General features: G+C 36.9%; 1 protein-coding gene across 2 annotated transcripts in view; it reads left to right on the forward strand.

Moving 5' to 3' along the window:
- Window positions 1–19824, forward strand: part of LOC108350862 (uncharacterized) — a 44015-nt gene that overhangs the window by 14921 nt on the left and 9270 nt on the right. For both annotated transcript variants that reach the window (XM_087659745.1, XM_087659744.1), the window contains 2 exons: window positions 948–1082; window positions 2267–2365. In XM_087659745.1, coding sequence (XP_087515871.1) covers window positions 2293–2365 — 73 coding nt within the window. In that variant the 5' untranslated portion in view covers window positions 948–1082; window positions 2267–2292. The remainder of the gene's footprint in view (window positions 1–947; window positions 1083–2266; window positions 2366–19824) is intronic.

Below are 19824 nucleotides of genomic sequence, written 5' to 3' on the forward strand. Positions count from 1 at the left end.
AATAAGAAGTTGTAGGTTGATGTCAAGTTGATACATAATTGGACAGTAGAGAGTGGGACAAAGTTTTTGTAAGGTGGGAAAGAAGAGGAAAGAGGAGATTAAGATGGAGTCTACGGAGGAGGATGGTTCAGATTTTGATGAACTAGGTTGATTTTTATCTTGTGTAGGTGGACAGTTTATATCTTTATCAATTGGCAGTGAATTTATTGTGTGGATGAATTGTTGATTGAGAATTGTTTATTTATTACTATTATTGGATATTTTTTATTTACATTTCAAATATTATTTCTTTTCCCGGTTTCCTGGCCATAAGCCCCATATCTCATTCCCTCCCCCATCTTCTATAAGGGTGTACCCCTCCTAACAACCTCCCATTCCTACTCCCCAACATTCTCCTACACTGGGGGGAGGTCCAGCCTTGGCAGGACCAAGGACCTCTCCTCCCATTGGTGGCCAACTAGGCCAGTGGATTGAGAATTTAACATATAAATCTAATTGCTAAATTACAAGTTTCTAGAACTTTGATTTTACTGGGCTCAAGAGGACAGTGTGTGAAAGAAATGGCTAAGAGGCAGTTGGAGCATGTGGATCTGGTTCTGTTGCCGATATGGAGTTAGAATGCGCAGGGCTCACAGAATGAAGGGTGTGTGTGTGTGTGTGTGTGTGTGTGTGTGTGTGTGTGTGTGCCAGGCGTGGTAATTACTACCTAGGGGACCAGGAGGAGAGGGCTGCTAAAACGGAGACAGTTGGGAGAAGGCAGCTTGGATAGTAGCAGCCGGATCAACTTGGATCTGGCTCCCAGGAACTGATAAAAACCATTCATTTTTAATTTAGGCGAGTATCGCTGTTTCAGGATTGACTGCATTATTTACATGTTCTGTAAGGGATGTGATATTTATCAAGAGTGATTTTAGTAAATAAATGATTCATTGTGTCTCATTTAACAGAGTATTTCTTCCAAAAAGAATGTTCTGAAGTCAACAGGACTGATTCCATCCTTGGGACCTGGGAATTGCTTGATGCAAGTCATCATTTTCCAAAAATCTACTTTTACCCACCACCTATGGGAGGTTTAGAATGAAGTGAGTAAAATCACCATTATCTGTTCTTCACCAGTATGGGGGAAGATGCAAATACGAACGAATTTTGCCAGGTGGCACAAAAAACAACAAAAACAAATATTTAAATACAAGCTTTGATAAAATTGGTAAAACAAAACAGTCATGTACTGGATTTTTTAAATTTCATGTTAGAAGATAAAAAAAGGTTCCCTGACTCAATAATTTAATGCAGAAATGATAATATATGTTATAGTATGTTAGGGATAATGGGATTATTATGAAAGAATTTACGATGTTTTAAAAATAAAAATTAAAAACAAATAGCAGCTATATCTGAGTAATATTATATAGATAGAAATAGTTATATTTATGAATAAACTTATATTTCATAAGTTATTTTATATGAAATAATACATAGTTTGCATAATATAAGATATAATATAACTATTATAATAATATGATAAATATAATCATCTGATGATAATCAGTTAGACATGATGCCATGAATTTGAAGGAGGGTGTGGATGGGCACACAATCAGATTTTTATGAGGAAAAGGGAAGTTTCAAAATTGTGTAACTATATTAAATCTCAATACTAAATAATAAGTAAATAAATAGGAAACAGTATATCACATTTTATGAAGGAAAATTTATTTATTACCAGGACCAAGTGAAGTTTTTATTGTAATATATTTTGTCTCAAACACCACCATCCTATTCAAAGTCCAGTTTCTTAATGATGGGAATTAGTATGAGAATCTGACTGGAGCACTAGGTATGTAAATATTATATGGGGGAAAGCGTTTTTTCTTTTTGTTAATTGCAACATAACTGTGTCCCCTGAATTTAGTTTCATGATATACTGGTGCAGAAATGTGCTTACTAACATATTTTAAGTATAATCATGATTGTATGAAATTCAAGTTGAATCGTGCAGGATAATAATTTTTAATAACGATTCAATTCTAATTTTAATATTCCTGATTTTAAATCTGTGTCCTGGGTAATATGGGATGGAGACTTATCTTATCTCCATAAGAATGTCTGATCTGACTTCAGAATATTTCCTTGACTGGCATCACCATTCTGGTAGGGAGGGTGGGGTGAAGTGCAGGATTTACAAACTGATGAGAAGACTTGAACTTAGGCTATTAGGTGCGATTATAGTGACTGTCTCTTCTGACTTTTCCTCAATAAAACACAGCAACTGGAAGAAATATCACAGAAGAAATGCAAGAATACCGAAAGCTGACTCAGCAACTTGGAATTCCTACTGAAAATATTGAAAATGTCTATGGAATCGGTAAATTAGTTCCCGTAAAAATGAATTGAAATTAGTACAAATGATAAAGATTCTTGTTTTTTATTTCAGCAATATAATATTCTGACATGAGAATATGAAGAAAATCCAGTAGAATTTGAAACTGTTTCCCTTTTTGTCTCACCTCACAGATGAATGTGCTAAATTGGAGCCTTGATCTAATGAGCAGAATCATTGTATGAGTCACTATTCTCGATTCACTAGAATTAAATTTTGAGTTCAAATCAAGATCGTAAATACAAAGTATTTACAATTATCACTGGAAATTCTGCACACAATACTGTTATTGAAAACCATTACTGGATTTATATTTGATAAATTCAATTGATTTCAGTTCTGCAAAAGGGTTTTCAACAAAGTACTCAATGCACATTATTCAGTGGAATTGATCAAGAGCTGATATCAAAGTCACATTAATCACCTTACCATAAATGGGAATATTTTTGTGCATTTCAAAATTGTAGGAGTTACAATTACATAGAATTCCTAAGGATATCAGGTATTTCAGTTACTTTTCTGTTGTTGTATGGTTTATTTGGGTAGTTTCCAAAAATATCTTAAAGGAACATGCTGAAGGACCTTGTCAGGTTAGAATAAATTGAGGTTAGGGCAAATAAATCACTCAGCAGACTATTCTCTGAAGAATGAAAACTTGATCATTGGGGTCAGCACTTCCTGGGATCTATAAGAGTCTATTGGATGTCTTTGGGAGCTCGAGAGAAGGCAAAGAGTAAATAAAACAGGGAAAAGATTCACAAACAAATGCAAACACAGACACACACACATACACACAGACACAGACACACACACACACACACACACACACACACACACACACACACACACACTCACAGAGTCAGTGAATGAAGTACGAGAAGCTCCAAAAAATTTTACTTTTTCTCCCACAGCTTATATATCCCAGCAACGTCTTTCAAGCTGCATAAACATTACAATGTGGTTACATTCTATTTTTCTTTTAATGAATGATGAGATTTAAACAGTGTTTTCTGAAGTATATTTACTTGAAAAGCAATTCATATATCACATGTGAAGGAAAAAAACAAATCATTCCCAGGAAACAACATACATAAGATGGCTATGTAATTTTCTTGGCCATTTTCTTTTTGCTGAAAGGCTGCAACTTGTGGTTAATGAAGAGATGATGAGCTATTTTATTATTTATCTTTAAAAATAATCTTATATAAATTTTCAAAAATCACAAATATAAATTTTATATAAAATCTATCAGTCATTTCTACATTAAATTTTCACGGTGCACATCTACTGATCACCAAAGTTTTTAGTAAATTATCTGGAAATGAGGGAAATAATGTGTACAAGAAATTAATCAACATCTGAATGATCACCTGCCCATTTGTAGAAAGACAGTCATGCCAGTTAGTGCTAGCAGCGCTTCCATTGTTCCTGTTCACTGACAACAAAAATCTGTAGATCAACTATAAATCTGAACTTCAAATTAGTACCCAAGATTTTGTCAGAAGTAGCATGGACATAAATATCTTATCCTAACTTGTAAACGACAGGGTCCGGGGGTACCTGAAAGAGAATGGGGGACAAGGGACGTGAAGAAGGATGTCAAGACAAGAGTCTGATCAAGGCGACAATTTTATTTTTCCCCAAGGCTGAATTTATACCATAACATGGGTAACAGAGGGAGGGTGGAAGTAAGAAACATTTACGCAGGCCAAGGACACAATATTTGTGTGGTCAGGGAGTAGGCTGATGTTGACAGGATGTCAGAAAAGTCACAGGTTTGTCATATCTATTAATCAGCAGGATGTTGGTTTTTCAGAAAAGTTACAGGTCATTACATTGGGTATCTTTATCATATGATTATTATTTTGACCACCAGATTTGTATTAGTCTTCTGCAGCTGGCTGGGGATTTTCCAGGAACCCAGCTATACTTAATTCTAACCATAATAATAACATCAATAATGGAGCGCTTCAAGGGCATCACTCCCAACACTAACTTAACTAACAAGCTACAACTCCAAATTCTTTCTAAAGGTGGTGGTCATTGCTGAAATTTACATATTTAAATCCTTTTCACATGGTGGTGAATGAACTGTTAATCTGTTTCAGTAGTGATGCTTAACAAAGATCAAACACTATTACTGTGAGTGCTAGTAATACTGCCCAGTGAGGGTCTGAATTTATACGGGTTACTTAGATTAGGAAGGATGTGAAGACTGAGAGGACAATCAGCAGAGCTATGCTCCATCACAGCATGAACTCCTCAGGACACTTAGTCCTTTTGGTAGTGCCTGTCTGGGGCATGCTCATGGTAGTTGTGCTACTGGGTGGGCCACAATTGATGTTTCTGAAGCAGTTTGTTGTTCCTCTAAAATGGGCCTCTACAAAAACACAGATCATTCAATGTCTCCTTGTAGGCAGACTCTCATGTGTAGACATCTGACCTAGTTTTATTACAAATCATGGTAGTGTTGTTTCATAAAAAGCAAGAAAAAAGTAAATAAATAAGTAATATATGTAAATATATTGCTTGGAATGAGGGAGCAGCCATGAGGATGAACACGGAACAGCAAGCAAAGATGAGCACAGATGACAAGAAATGTGGCACTTTTCTGGGTGTTAGTATCCTAGTTGGGTTAGAAAAGTTCAGAACCTGCTTAGATTAGGCTTACTGTGTATTAATAAAAAATACCAGGTCTCTGTGTCCTTTTTTTGGAAATAAAATTGCGTAAAGCAGGTACAGAAATGTCCTGCATTTTCTTGGGATCCAACAGGATGTTAGAATTAGCACTCTCCCCAAAGAAATTCTATTGCATTTGTCACACTGAATGTGGGGCAAGAATTTAGTTAACATCCACACTTAGACAGAAATCTAATCTAATCATGTGTCCCACCACGGATCTTGCCTCCACAAAACCCAGGAGTTTGTCTTAGAGAATTATCACCTGAGTGGGCAGCACCTCAAATATCCAGAAATTTCCACTTCATATTCCCCCTTTTGTTTAAAGTTTGTCTTCTCCCCTAACTTTTCCCTTAAAAACTTACATATAATAAAAATAATAATAAGAACCAAAATTAGGACTTTATATCATATTTTAAAGGAACAGCTTATGAACAATATAGTCTAATAAAATAACTTTAAAGTTTTTTAGTATACAAGTTTAAAGACACAATCTTAAATTCCTATCAGTATAATATAATTCAAACAAAACAGTCTTAAATTTCTAATACACAATAAATCAAAACAGCCTTAGATTACTATCTGTATAAAAAAATTTAAAAACACCTTAATTTTATATTAATATACCTTAAATACAAACATGAATCACCACAAAATTCTTCACTTAAATCCCCCTTTGTTTCTGAAAGTGTGCTCCCCCATCCACCTCCTCACATACAACTCACCCCTGTCTGAATTCTTCTTCCCTAGAGCCTCAAATTCTACAGGATTAAGTGAATCCTCTCCCACTGAGACCAGGCAAGACAGTGCAGTGCTATATATGTGCAGGGGGCCACAGACAAACCCATGCATACTTTTTGGTTGGTGGTTTAATCTCTGGGATCTCTGAGTGTTCAGGGTTAATTGATACTGTTGTTTGTACTAAGGGGTTGCAATCCCCTTCTCTTCCTTCAGTCCTTCCCCTAACTCTTCCAAATGGGTCCTGATCTCAGTCCACTGGTTGGCTCTAAATATATGCACCTGTCTCAGTCAGCTGCTGGTACAGCCTCTCAGAGGACAGCCATGCTAGGTTCCTGTCTGCAAGCACAACATGGCATCCGCAATAGTTTCAGAGTTTGGTGCCCATACATGGAATGGACCCCAAGATGGGCCAGTCACTGTGTAGCTTTTCCCTCAGTCTCTGCTCCATTTTTATCCTGCATTTCCTTTTTGAAGATGGGTTGGTGATTCCATCCCTCCACTGTTGTCCTGTGTTTGACCATGCCACGGTCCAGACTGCAACTAGATGTCTAGGCACAGATATCAGCATCTGAATACACAGCATACAAAACCTCCTCTAACATTCACATTTTGTCCAATAAAAGTTTTTTCTATTGTTAATAAACTATATACAACAATAATAACAATTATGAAAACTTATCAGGTAAAATTTACATTTACAATGTCCAGTCAACTTTTTAGCATCCTTGGAAAAAGTACTATCTATTTTCTCTTGGTGAGTTTTGAGTTCTGTACATGAATTCTTCTCTATCAAATTTGCATTTCTAATATTAGGATTATCTTCTTAGATCTAAAAACATTTTCTCATTCCTAAAGGATTTACACTTAATTGTGAGAATATACCTGTTACGACTTCAACTCCAGCAGAAACACAGAAGGGAAATAAATATTACCTGAGTATGCAAGAAATACAGAGCAAGCAGCTTTCAAACCTATAGGAGTGGCAGAGACAGCTGACTGCCTGGACAATCACCCTAAAGTTTTCTGAGTCATGGGTGCAACCATCTTTAGCCTTCTGCCAAAGGATTTGACAGATTATCTTTATGAAGCGGGAGTACTGATCATATGGAGTTGCCTATGTTGTCCTTGCAAAGCTTGGCAGTCAACTCATATGTGTCTCATTTGTCCTGTCTGGTAAAATTCTGTCTGCATGTAAGGCAAAGGAAGGTAGATATTATTATTATTATTATTATTATTATTATTATTATTATTATTATTATTATTTTTGTTTGTTTGGATATTTGTTTTTGTTCTTGATGATTTTTCTGTGTGTGCTTCTGGTTTCTTTTGTTTGTTGTGTTTGATTTTTGTTGTTTTTTTCTTTTTGGAGGGACCCCTCACTGTAGATAGCTTGCCACAGATGAACCAAACATCATAAGGAGGTTCTTGAAAGTTCATCATCATCTTTGCAGTAGAAAGGTGGTGCAGCCAGGAGCAGACATGTCATTGACATACAAAGGCTTTTATTAATAATACTTCTTTATATTCCATGGTCTGTAGATCTCTGAGGTTTCTGAAAAGTATCTATCTTTCTATCTATGGTACATCTGATTTGCTTGTCTCTAGCTCTCTAATATGCATGTAACTATGAACTATCTAAGGAAGTTAACTAAAGCTTATTTTTATAATTAACTAAATAGTATCTAACATGACCAATAAGTTTGATTCATTCATTACTACCTTGCATTTCTTACTTATCCTAAATATTTTGTACAGAATCTTTCAAAAGACCTAGAATTTAACATATATTTTTTCTCTCAATTGTTTATTATATTGACTTTCAAATACTAAACCCTTCTTACAATCTGGTTAGGATAAATTGATGTATTGCTATAAACATATATTTTTAAAAATTATGTAAGTACAATACCTTAGAAAAGAGTTGAACATATATTCATAATATGTTGTTAACAAATTATAACCTTAAATTATTTATTATTTACATCTGTCTCTGATGTTTTATACCCACTCTCCCTATTTTATTTCGTATTTTTGCATAATTCCAAACATTTTACCTCATCTCATCAGAAGTTCATTTGAACTTGGATTATTTCTGAGACTCTCTGTGTCCCTTGTGGTTCAGTTCAAACACCTCACTGTGACTAGCCCAAGCACAGACTATCAGCTCACAGAGGAGCCCCTGTTCTCCTACAGTGAACAGTTTACTGACCAGGTAAGATGGTACCAGCAGGTGTAGAAGACCCGGGACACTATTTTTTTCTGTTGTAAGAGTGGAATCTCATGTTAGAGTGCCCTGGGCTGGCAATGTGCATGTTTGTCCCATGTAGGATATGGTCCATTATTTTGGGCCATGGTGTTGTGTACTGCATTTCCATCCTGTTTGTTCTTAAAAGACCAAGTCTAAGCTGTGATGTCACAGAGTTATGCCAGTTCTAAGAGGATCAGTATGTGTGGTAGCACAGCCTTGCCCCACAAGTAGTCAGGTCAGTCATGTGGTTGCATATTTAGGGAGGGGGCACCCACCCCACAGAAGCATTTGTGCCCAGCGTGGCCATATATTTGATACAGGGTCTCCTGCAACTTGGATGCAAGGACGCTCGGAGCTCTTGCCATGGCTATATTTCCAGTATCTATTCTGCTGTATCCAGCGCTAGGATATATGATACAGAAATGATACTTCCTGATTTATTTTTGATGACAACTCTTTTTATTTCTTCTATTTTCTGTATTATACTATACTCACATCACTGTTTCATTCCTTCTGAATCTTCCCATATGTCCCCTCTTGCTTTTTTGAAACTAATTAGTGTAAAGGCAATATATGTATATATACCCAAGCGCAGTTTGTGAAACAATTTTACTATGAATTTTAATATAACAATATTTCAATATTTGCTGTTATATGTGTATGCACATACTATATATAATTTATGATTGATTCTTTTATTTGATTTTTATGAAACAATTATAATAATTCATAAGAAACCCAGGTCAGACATGTACATATGAGAATCTGGCATTGGGGGATACTATATGCTCTTGTGTCCTTGTAGAGGCCTTCTTGAGAGGAACAACAAACTGCTTCAGATTTCATGGACTGTGGCTCACCCAGTAATACAACTTCCAAAGGCTTGACCCACGCAGGTCGATTGCTGAGGATTTGGTGTCCTGAGGACCTCATGCTGCTATGGAGCATAGCTTGGGTTGTTGTACTCTCAGTCTTCACATCCTTCTTAATCTAAGTGCTGTGTGAAAACTCAGAGAGGGTTTCCAACCCCTCACTAGGCAGTATTATTAGCATTCACAATAATAATTGTTGATCTTAATTAAGCATTGTTGCTGGAACAAATTAATTATTCATTCACTACACTTGAAAATAATTTAGAGATGAAGATTGTCAGCAATGACTATCACCTTTAGAATTTGGAGATGTAGCTTTTCAGTGAAGTTAGATTAAGATTTTTCATCCATGGTCCTGCTGTACAAAATTGTGGAAAACAATTTGAAGTTTAGAAAGAAACTCTCTAGGTAGCTGAGCCAGGGATTTTTTGTGGTCAGTGAACAAGAACAATGGCAGTCATACTAGCACTACCTGACATGACTCTTCTTCTAGAACTGGGCAGGTGATCAATCTGATGATTAATTCCTTGTACCCTTTATTGCCCTCAGCTTTCAGATGAAATAAAAAACATTGCTGACCAATAGATGTGCACTATGAGAAATTTAAATAAAGTATGAGGTTGATTTTCATACCATTTATACAGGTAAAAGAAAATGAGGCAACGTAAGAAGGTCAAATGAGGTAATTATAATCAAACTAAAACAAATAGTGTTTTAATACATTCATATTTCAAGTACAAAAGCCTAAATCAAACCAATAGAGTCACACAGACTGCCAGGATAACTTGTGATAAATGCACTACAGTCACTTTTTTTCCTGTATAATTTCCTGAAATCCCATACTTGTAACGGTAAGGTTCCTCACTCACAGATACCGAACAGCCTAGAGCAAGGAAAAGAAGAAACTTCATCTCCCAGAATCTTCTCTTCCTTTCTGCCCAGAAGAGTAAAAGGGTTCAGCTTCTGGTGAAATGATGAACTGAAACGGGCCAAAAACATTTCTATGTTCACAATGTGTGGTGAACTTGTTAATTCATTCTTTATTATTTTTAAATACTCAGAACACTTTGTCAGATAGGATGGCAGCATTTGTATGTGGCTGGCATTGGTTCCATTTAACCATGGTATTAGAATTCAGGGGAGTGTAAGATAAATGCTTCTGAATTATTGATGTTCAGAAACAAAATCAAGAAGAGCAACCTGTATTGGTGACATAGTACACACAAAAGAGCACAGACTTCACAAAATGTTCCAAGAACATCAATGTTGACTGGTGTTATTTTCAGAGTAATATATAACCCAGATCTAAGTACTACCTATTCATTCTTATCTTAATATACATAAAAACCTATACATGGGTCACATCGAGATTATTTTTCCAGTCATCTAGTTTCTACTTTTTAATTTTTCCCTTTTTGTTTATTGGGCATTGATTTACATTTCAAATGTTATTCCCTTTCCCTGTTTCCCATCCATAAGCCACCTAACCCCTCCACCTCTACTTCTATAAGGGTATTCCCCTCCCCATACACCCCTCCTTAGTAACCTTCCCCTGAAAATCCACTACACTGGGGTTCCCACCTTGGCAGGACCAAGGGCCCAGCAAAGCCATCCTTTGTTACATATGCAGTTGGAGCCATGGGTCACTCCATAAATAGTCTTTGGGTAGTGGTTTAGTCTCTTAAGTTCTGGTTGGTTGACATTGTTGTTCTTATGGGCTTGCAAACCCCTTCATCTCTTTCAATCCTTTCTCTAATTCCTCCAATGGGGTCCCCATTCTCAGTTCAGTAGTTTGCCGTTAGCATTCACTGCTTTATTTGACATGTTCAGGAGAGATCTATATCTGGTTTCTGTCTGCATGCACTTCTTAGCTTCATCCATCTTATCTAGTTTTGGTGGTTGAATTTTTGTGGACCACATGTGGGGCAGACTCTGAATGGCCATTCCTTCAGTCTCTGCTCTAAACTTTGCCTCCAAATCCCCTCCTATGGATATTTTTATTCCCCCTTTTAAGAAGAAATGAGATATCTGCATTTTGGTCATCCTTCTTGAGTTTCAGGTGGTCTGTGGATTGCATCTTGGGTAATTCGAGCTTCCGGGCTAATATCCACTTATCAATGAGAGCATACCAAATGTGTTTTTCTGTGATTGGGATACTTCATTCAGGATGATATTTTCCAGTTCAATCCATTTGTCTATGAATTTCATGAAGGCATTGTTTTGGATAGCCGAGTAGTACTCCATTGTGTAGATATACCACATTTTCTGTATCCATTCCTCTGTTGAAGGGCATGTGGGTTCTTTCCAGCTTCTGGCTATGATAAATAAGGTTGATATCAACATAGTGGAACATGTGTCTTTGTTGCATGTTGGAGCATCTTTTGGGTATATGCCCAGAAGAGGTATAGTTGGGTCTTCAAGTAGTGCAATGTCTAATTTTCTGAGGAACCTCCAGACCGACTCTAGAGAGGTTGTACAAGTTTCCAATCCCACCAACAATGGAGGAATGTTCCCCTCTCTTCACATCCTGGCCAGCATCTGCTGTTGCCTGAGTTTTTCATCCTAGCCATTCTGACTGGTATGAGGTGGAATCTCAGGGTTGTTTTGATTTGCATTTGCATTTCCCTGATGGCTAAGGATGTTGAACATTTCTTTATTCTATATTCCTGAACTGTGAATTCTTTTCTTAGCTCTGTACCCCACTTTTTAATAGGGTTGCTTAGCTCTCTGGAGTCTAGTTTCTTGATTTGTTTGTATATTTTTGGTATTACCCCGTTATTGGATGAAGGATCGGTAAAGATCTTTTCCCAAAGTGTTGGTTGCTGTTTTGACCTAATGGCAGCATCCTTTGCCTTACAGAGGCTTTGCAGTTTTATGAGGTCCCATTTGTGGATTCTTAATCTTAGAACATAAGCCATTGGTAGTTTGTTCAGGAAACTTTCCCCAGTGCCCATGTGTTCGAGACTTTTCTCCACTTTTTCTTCTATTAGTTTGAGTGTATCTGGTTTGATGTGGAGGTCCATGATCCACTTGGATCAAGCTTTGTATAGGGAAATATGAATGGATCTACTTGCATTATTCTACATGCTGACTTCCAATGGAACCAGCACCATTTGTTGAAAATGCTTTCTCTTTTCCATTGGATGGTTTTAGCTCTTTTGTCAAAGATCAAGTGACCATGGGTGTTTGGGTTCATTTCTGGGTCTTCAATTCTGTTCCACTGATCTATCTGCCTGTCTCTGTACCAATATCATATGATTTTTTTATCACTATTGCTCTGTAATACTGCTTGATGTCAGGGATGGTGATTAATCCAGAAATTCTTTTATTGTTGAGAACATTTTTTTTTTGCTATCCTGGGTTTTTTGTAATTCCAAATGAATTTGCAAATTGCTCTTTTTAACTCTGTTAAGAACTGAGTTGGAATTTTGATGGAGATTCCATTGTATCTGTAGATTGCTTTTGGCAAAATGGCCATTTTTACTATATCAATCCTGCCAATCCATGAGCATGGGGGATCTTTCCATCTTTCAAATCTTCTTCAATTTCTTTCTTCAGAGACTTGAAGTTCTTGTTATACTGGTCTCTCACTTGTTTGGTTAAAGTCATACCAAGGTATTTTATATATTTGGACTATTATGAAGGGTAACATTTCCCTAATTTCTTTCTCAGCCTGTTTATTCTTTGAGTGGAGGAAGGCTACTGATTTGTTTGAGTTATTTTTATACTCAGCTACTTTGCTGAATTTGTTTATCAGGCTTAGTAGTTCTGGTGTAACTTTCAGGGTCACTTAAGTATGCTATCATATCTTCTTAAGATAGTGATCTTTTGACTTCCTCCTGTGCAATTTCTATCCTTTTGACCTCCTATTGTTTTCAGAATGATCTGGCTAGGACTTTGAGAACTATATTGAATAAGTAGGGAGAGAGTGGGCAGCCTTGTAGTGGGATTGCTTCTAGTTTCTCTCCATTTAGTTTGATATTAGCTACTGGTTTGCTGTATATTGCTTTTACTATGTTTAGGTATAGACCTTGCATTCCTGTTCTTTCTAGTAATTTTATCATGAAGGTTGAATTTTGTCAAATGCTTTCTCAGCAACTAATGAAATGATCATGTGTTTTTTTTTATCTTTGAGTTTGTTTATATAGTGGATTACGTTGATGGATTTCCATATATTGAACCATTCCTGAATCTGTGGAATGAAGCCTTCTTGATTATAATGGATGATTGTTTTGATGTGTTCTTGGATTCAATTTCAAAGAATTTTATTGAGTAGCTTTAAATTTATATTCATAAAGGAAATTGGTCTGAAATTTCTTTCTGTGTTGGGTCTTCCTGTGATTTAGGTATAAGAGTAATTCTGGCTTCATAGAAGGAATTTGGTAGTGCTCCATCTGTTTTTATTTTGTGGAATAGTTTGGACAGTACTGACATGATGTCTTCTATGAAGGTCTGAGAATTCTGCACTAAACCCTTCTGGTCCTGGGCTCTTTTTGGTGGGAGACTTTTTTTTTCTGGAGCTGGGGACTGAACCCAGGGCCTTGTGCATGCTAGGCAAGAGCTCTACTGCTGAGCTAAATCCCCAATCCCGGTTGGGAGACTTTTAATAACACTTCTATTTCTTTAAGAGTTATGGGGTTGTTTAGATGGTTTGTCTGTTCTTGATTTAACTTTGGTGCCTGGTATTTATCTAGAAAATTGTCCGTTTCCTCCAGATTTTCAAGTTTTGCTGTAGGATCTGAGGAATGTTTGAATTTCCTCAGATTCTGTTGTTATATCTCCTTTTCATTTCTGATTTTGTTAATTTGGATACATTTTCTGTGCCCTGTGATTAGTCTGGCTAAGGGTTTATCTATCTTATTGATTTCTCTCAAAGAACCAGCTTTTATCTTTTATTTTTTATATTCTGGCTAGTCCTCTTTGTTTCTTCTTGGAAATCTGAGACCACAGGACAGACTGCCACTTCTGCCCAACTTTGCCCAAGAGGAATCTGCATAGTGCTTCTGGACACAGGAGTATAGGAGCAGTCAGCTGCAGGAATCTATGGTCCAGTTCTGTGTCTGAACTGAACTGAACCTGTCAAACAGTTCCCTGCACCTAATTCCCATGGGGTGGGAGAAAACAGGACCCTCAGAAGTGTGTACACTTCTGAGAAATCAGAGGAGAATACTCTCTACTCACATTTCTGACCCAAGAGGAAAACGTGTAGTGGCATCTGTGCCCCCAACATACAGGGACCTAGGAGCAGTCAAGGGCAGGTACCTCCAGATTCCTGCCCTTGCAGAAAGCTGATAACCAGCTGCCAGGGGGCAACTTCATGCCTGAGAGCAGAACACTTTGTTTACAGAACTGACTGAAAGAAAGCAGGAAAACAGGTCCACAGGAGTGTTGACACACAGGCCTATAGGTAGGTCAAGTCACCATCAGAAACAGCAAGACAAGCTAACACCAGGGACAACCAGATGGTGAGAGGCAAGTGCAGGAACTCAAGCAACAGAAACCAAGACTACTTGGCATCATCAGTGCCCAGTTCTCCCACAAAGCAAATACTGGAAATCCAAACACACCAAACACACTGGAATAGCAAGATTTAGATTTAAAGTCACATTTTAACATGATGATAGAGCACTTTAAGAAGGTCATAAATACAGAAAATGTGGTACATCTACACAATGGAATATTACTCAGCTATCAAAAACAACGACTTTATGAAATTCGTAGGCAAATGGTTGGATTTGGAAAATATCATCCTGAGTGAGCTAACCCAATCACAGAAAGACATACATGGGTATGCACTCATTGATAAGTGGCTATTAGCCCAAATGCTTGAATTACCCTAGATCCCTAGAACAAACGAAACTCAAGACGGATGATCAAAATGTGAATGCTTCACTCCTTCTTTAAAAGGGGAACAAAAATACCCTTGGCAGGGAAGAGAGAGGCAAAGATTAAAACAGAGACTGAAGGAACACCCATTCAGAGCCTGCCCCACATGTGGCCCATACATATACAGCCACCCAATTAGACAAGATGGATGAGGCAAAGAAGTGCAGACGGACAGGAGCTGGCTGTAGATCGCTCCTGAGCCAGAATACAGCAAATACAGAGGTGAATGCCAGCAGCAAACTACTGAACTGAGAATAGGACCCCCGTTGAAGGAATCAGAGAAAGAACTGGAAGAGCTTGAAGGGGCTCCAGACCCTATATGTACAACAATGCCAAGCAACCAGAGCTTCCAGGGACTAAGCCACTACTTAATGACTATACATGGACTGACCCTGGACTCTGACCTCATAGGTAGCAATGAATATCCTAGTAAGAGCACCAGTGGAAGGGGAAGCCCTGGGTCCTGCTAAGACTGAACCCCCAGTGAACTAGACTGTTGGGGGGAGGGCAGCAATCGGGGGAGGGTTGGGAGGGGAACACCCATAAGGAAGGGGAGGGGGGGAGGGGGATGTTTGCCCGGAAACCGGGAAAGGGAATAACACTCGAAATGTATATAAGAAATACTCAAGTTAATAAAAAAAAAGAAGGTCATAAATAACTCCCTTAAGGAGATACATGACAACACAAATAAATATGTAGAAGCCCTTCAAGAGGAAACACAAAAATCCCTTAAAGAATTCTAGGAAAATCCAACCAAATAAGAGAAGTAATTGAACAAAACTGTCCAGGAGTTAAAAATGGAAATAGAAACAAAGAAAGCACAAAGGAAGAAAACCCTGAAGACAGAAAACCTAGAGAAGTGATCAGGAGTCACATATGGGAGCATCATCAACAGAATACAAGAGTTAGAAGAGAGAATATCATAAGCAGAAGATACTATAGAAAACATTGACACAACTCTCAAAGAAAATGTAAAATGGAAAAAGTTCTTAACCCAAAACATACAGGAAATCCAGGACACAATGAGAAGATCAAGCCTAAGGATTATAGTTACAGAAGAGAGTGAAGCCTCCCAACTTAAAGGTGCAGTAAATGTCTTCAACAAAATTATAGAAGATATCTTACCTAACCTAAAGAAAGAAGTGTCCGTAAACATACAAGAAGCCTACAGAACTCCAAATAGATTGGACCAGAAAAGAAATTCTTCCTGTCACATAATAGTCAAAACACCAAATGCACAAAAAAAGAATATTAAAAGTAGTAAGAGAAAAATATCAAATAACATATAATGGCAGACCTATCAGAATTACATCAGACTTCTCACCAGAGACTATGAAAGACAGAAGACTTTGGACTGATGTATACAGACCCTAAGAGAACAGAAATGCCAGCCCAGGCTACTATGTCTGGCAAAACTCTCAAGTAACATAGATTGAGAAACCAAGATATTCCATGACAAAACCAAATTTACACAATATCTCTCTACAAATAGAGCCCTACAAAGGATATTAGATGGAAAAGTCCAACACAAGGAGGGAAACTACACCCTAGAAAAAGAAAAAAAAAGTATTCTCCTTTCAATAAAACCAAAAGAAGAGACACACACAAATATAATCTCACCTCTATTTATGAAAATAGCAGGAAGCAACAATCACTACTTCTTAATATCTCTTGACTTCAATGGACACAATTCCCCACTAAAAAGACATAGACTAACAGACTGGATATGTAAAGAGGATCAGCATTTTGCTGCCCACAGGAAACACACCTCAGAGTCAAAGACAAACACTAGCTTGAACTAAAATGTTGGAAAAACAGTTTCCAGGTAAATGGTCCAAAGAAGGAAACGGGAGTAGCCATTGTAATATTGAATAAAATTGACTTTCAAACAAAAGTCATCAGAAAAGATAAGGAAGGACACTTCATATTCATCAAAGAAAAAGTCCACCAAGATGAACTCTCAATCCTAAATATCTGTGCTCCAAATACAAGGGCACCTACACTCATAATAGAAACATTACTAAAGCTCAAAGCACACATTGCACCTCACATGATAACAGTAGGAGGTTTCAACACCCCAGTCTCACCAATGGACACATCATGGAAACAGAAATTAAACAGAGACATAAAGAAACTAACAGAAGTTATTAATCAAATGGACTCAACAAATATTTATATAACATTCCATCTTAAAACAAAAGGATATACCTTCTTCTCAGCACCTCATGGTACCTTCTCCAAAATTGACCATATAATTGGTTCCAAAACAGATCTCAACATATACAGGAAGATAGAAATAATCCCATGCATCCTATCAAATCACCATGCATAAATGCTGGTCTTCAATAACAACAATAATGACAGAATGCCCCCGTGTACATGGAATTTGAACAATACTATACTCAATGATAACTTAGTCAAGGAAGAAATAAAAGCAGAAATTAAAGACTTCTTAGAATTTAATGAAAATGAAGGCATAACATACCCAAACCTATGCGACACAATGAAAGCAGTGCTAAGAAGAAAACTCATGGCTTTGAGTGCCTGCAAAAAGAAACAGGAGAGAGCATACATCAGAAGCTTGATAGCATACCTAAAAGCTCTAAAACAAAATAAGCAAATACATCCAAGAGGAGTAGAAGGCAGGAAATAATCAACTAAATGCAGTCATGTAGTTTCTTCATTCTGCAATGTATAGATAGCATATTAATTGTATAGCTTTAAGTTAAAATAAGACCCGTATACGTGTTTATATTAATTTTGCTCTGAAAAATAAAACATTCAGATAGGAAGACAATTTATTTAATTTTTGCCAAAGATTAAATTCTACTTGGAATATACATATTCCTTAGATCCATAATTCCTACTCTTTTGACTTGCTAAACTTCCATGTATACAATGTTGCTTTTTTCCATTCAACATCCTATCACCACTTTTGAAAGTCATACGAGTTATCATTCTCTCTCTCTCTCTCTCTCTCTCTCTCTCTCTCTCTCTCTCTCTCTCGCATGCGCACACACACACACACACACACACACACACACACACACACACACACATGCACACCACATTCAATCATTTTTTCTGCCTATGAAACAGGATGTAGCTCTTTAGCTAGTTTCCATGCTTCCTGCCATGAGTATAATGGAATAATTTTCTGAAACTGTAAGTAAAACACAATTATACACTTTCTTTTTGATAACTGCCTTGGACTTAATGTCTCTTCACAACCATAAAACATGACTAAGAAAACCAGTGAATATCAAAAGATAATTAAGAACAAGTTTACAATTTCATTACAATAAATTGAGGAATTTTGAAATTTGTTGGTTATAATGTATTTTTATGGACGTGTATTATACATTTTCAAAATTTTATGTACATATATGGTGTATCTTGATTATAGCCACCCTCATATTCTTTCAGATTTCAAAAATTCCCTCCCATATATATCATATCTTTCTCTCAACTTCATTGTAAAGGAATTTCGAATTTTATTTTCTTTAAAACACACAGAAATATTATGGGAATGTGCTTTTAGTTAATATCAGGTGTGAGACTCCTTCAGATTTTCCAATGCAACTGACTGCTACTTCCTTATCATCTAACAGTGCTATGATTTTGCCAGCGGCAGATAGTTTTTGCAGTTGTGTGGAATTTGGAATTTAGGGACATTCTAAGGGGATATATACATTTTAGGTTCTTGAGAGTCAGGGTTTGTTATTGGTCATTTGTTGTTGCTCCTGGGTCATAGTCATTCAGTGGGATTGATCATGGTTTGTTAATTGTAATGCTCAAAGATGAAACAAGAGAAAAAAAACCAAATTGGATTTAGAGCTTTCTCCCAAGTTGGGACTGTCTTGTCTCTATATTATGTAAAAAATGTTTTCCATCACCTATTATGGGTTAATATTAGATCTAATCAGCCAGTTATCTGGGGAGAAGAGAATAAGGAGGAACTTCTGTTACTGTTCTGTATCTGAGGAGAGGGAAGAGAGTAGAGGAGGAGAAGAAAGATTGGAGAAACCACATGGAGAGAACAGGAGGATTTCACCATAAGGGTACAATGAGTTAGCCGGTATGAAGACATATATGGACAAGAAGAAGTTTGAGCAAGACTAGCATACAAGTAACAGGACATTTTCTGGGTATTAATGAACTACTTGGGATAGAATAGCTTAAAACTTGCCCAGCTTATATATGCACTGTGTTAATATTTGGAAGCTAAAAGGAGATCAAGTAGGCAGAAAATGCCCTCTATCTGTGGGCAAAAAGAGAATTTGAAAACCCCCCAAGAAATACTATTATACATATCCTTGTAAAAAACACTCATTTTTAAATGCACACATACAGGCTCTGATATTTGAATGCTTGGTCACTAGGGAGAGTTGTTACTTGGCAGGGACTTGAAGGTTGACTTTTGGTAGTACATGTGACCTTATTGGAGGAAGTTCACTGGGGTTGAGCTTTGGTGTTTCAAATGCTCAAGCCATGCCCAGTGTTTCTTCCTGTTGTATGATGATTGGGAATTGAAACTCTGCTCCTTCCCCAGCACACTGCTTCTAAGTGTCCACGCTGATTATGAACTAAACCCCAATAATCATAAACAAGTTCCAATTAATGTTTTTTAATAAGATGTGCCATATTTATTGTATCTTTTTATAGCAATAGATTGTTTTACAAGACATGTACCATAAGTGTTTCTCCATGGAATTAAAAAAGAATTCTCAAAATAGTGAAGCATGAAAACCTTATGTTGTTGAGTATGCTTCTTTTGAGGAAGTTGTCAAAGTGAATTGAATTGAAATTGACAGTCAGGATAGTTACATAAATAAAAAAATGTAGATCATTAGAAAAAAAAAACATTTCAGAGAGCAATCTAGTGTTTATGAAGGCTTTCCAATACCAAGTCAGCGTTAAAGTCTGTTGGTGTACCTAAATTTGTGAGTTCAGCACTAAGAATCCTTCATATCACACATAAAACTTCAGATGTAATATTCACCCTGCCAGATTGGGGA

Source organism: Rattus norvegicus, chromosome 4 (assembly GCF_021556685.1).
Source record: "Rattus norvegicus strain SHRSP/BbbUtx chromosome 4, alternate assembly SHRSP_T2T, whole genome shotgun sequence".
In the NCBI taxonomy this organism is placed as follows: domain Eukaryota; kingdom Metazoa; phylum Chordata; class Mammalia; order Rodentia; family Muridae; genus Rattus; species Rattus norvegicus.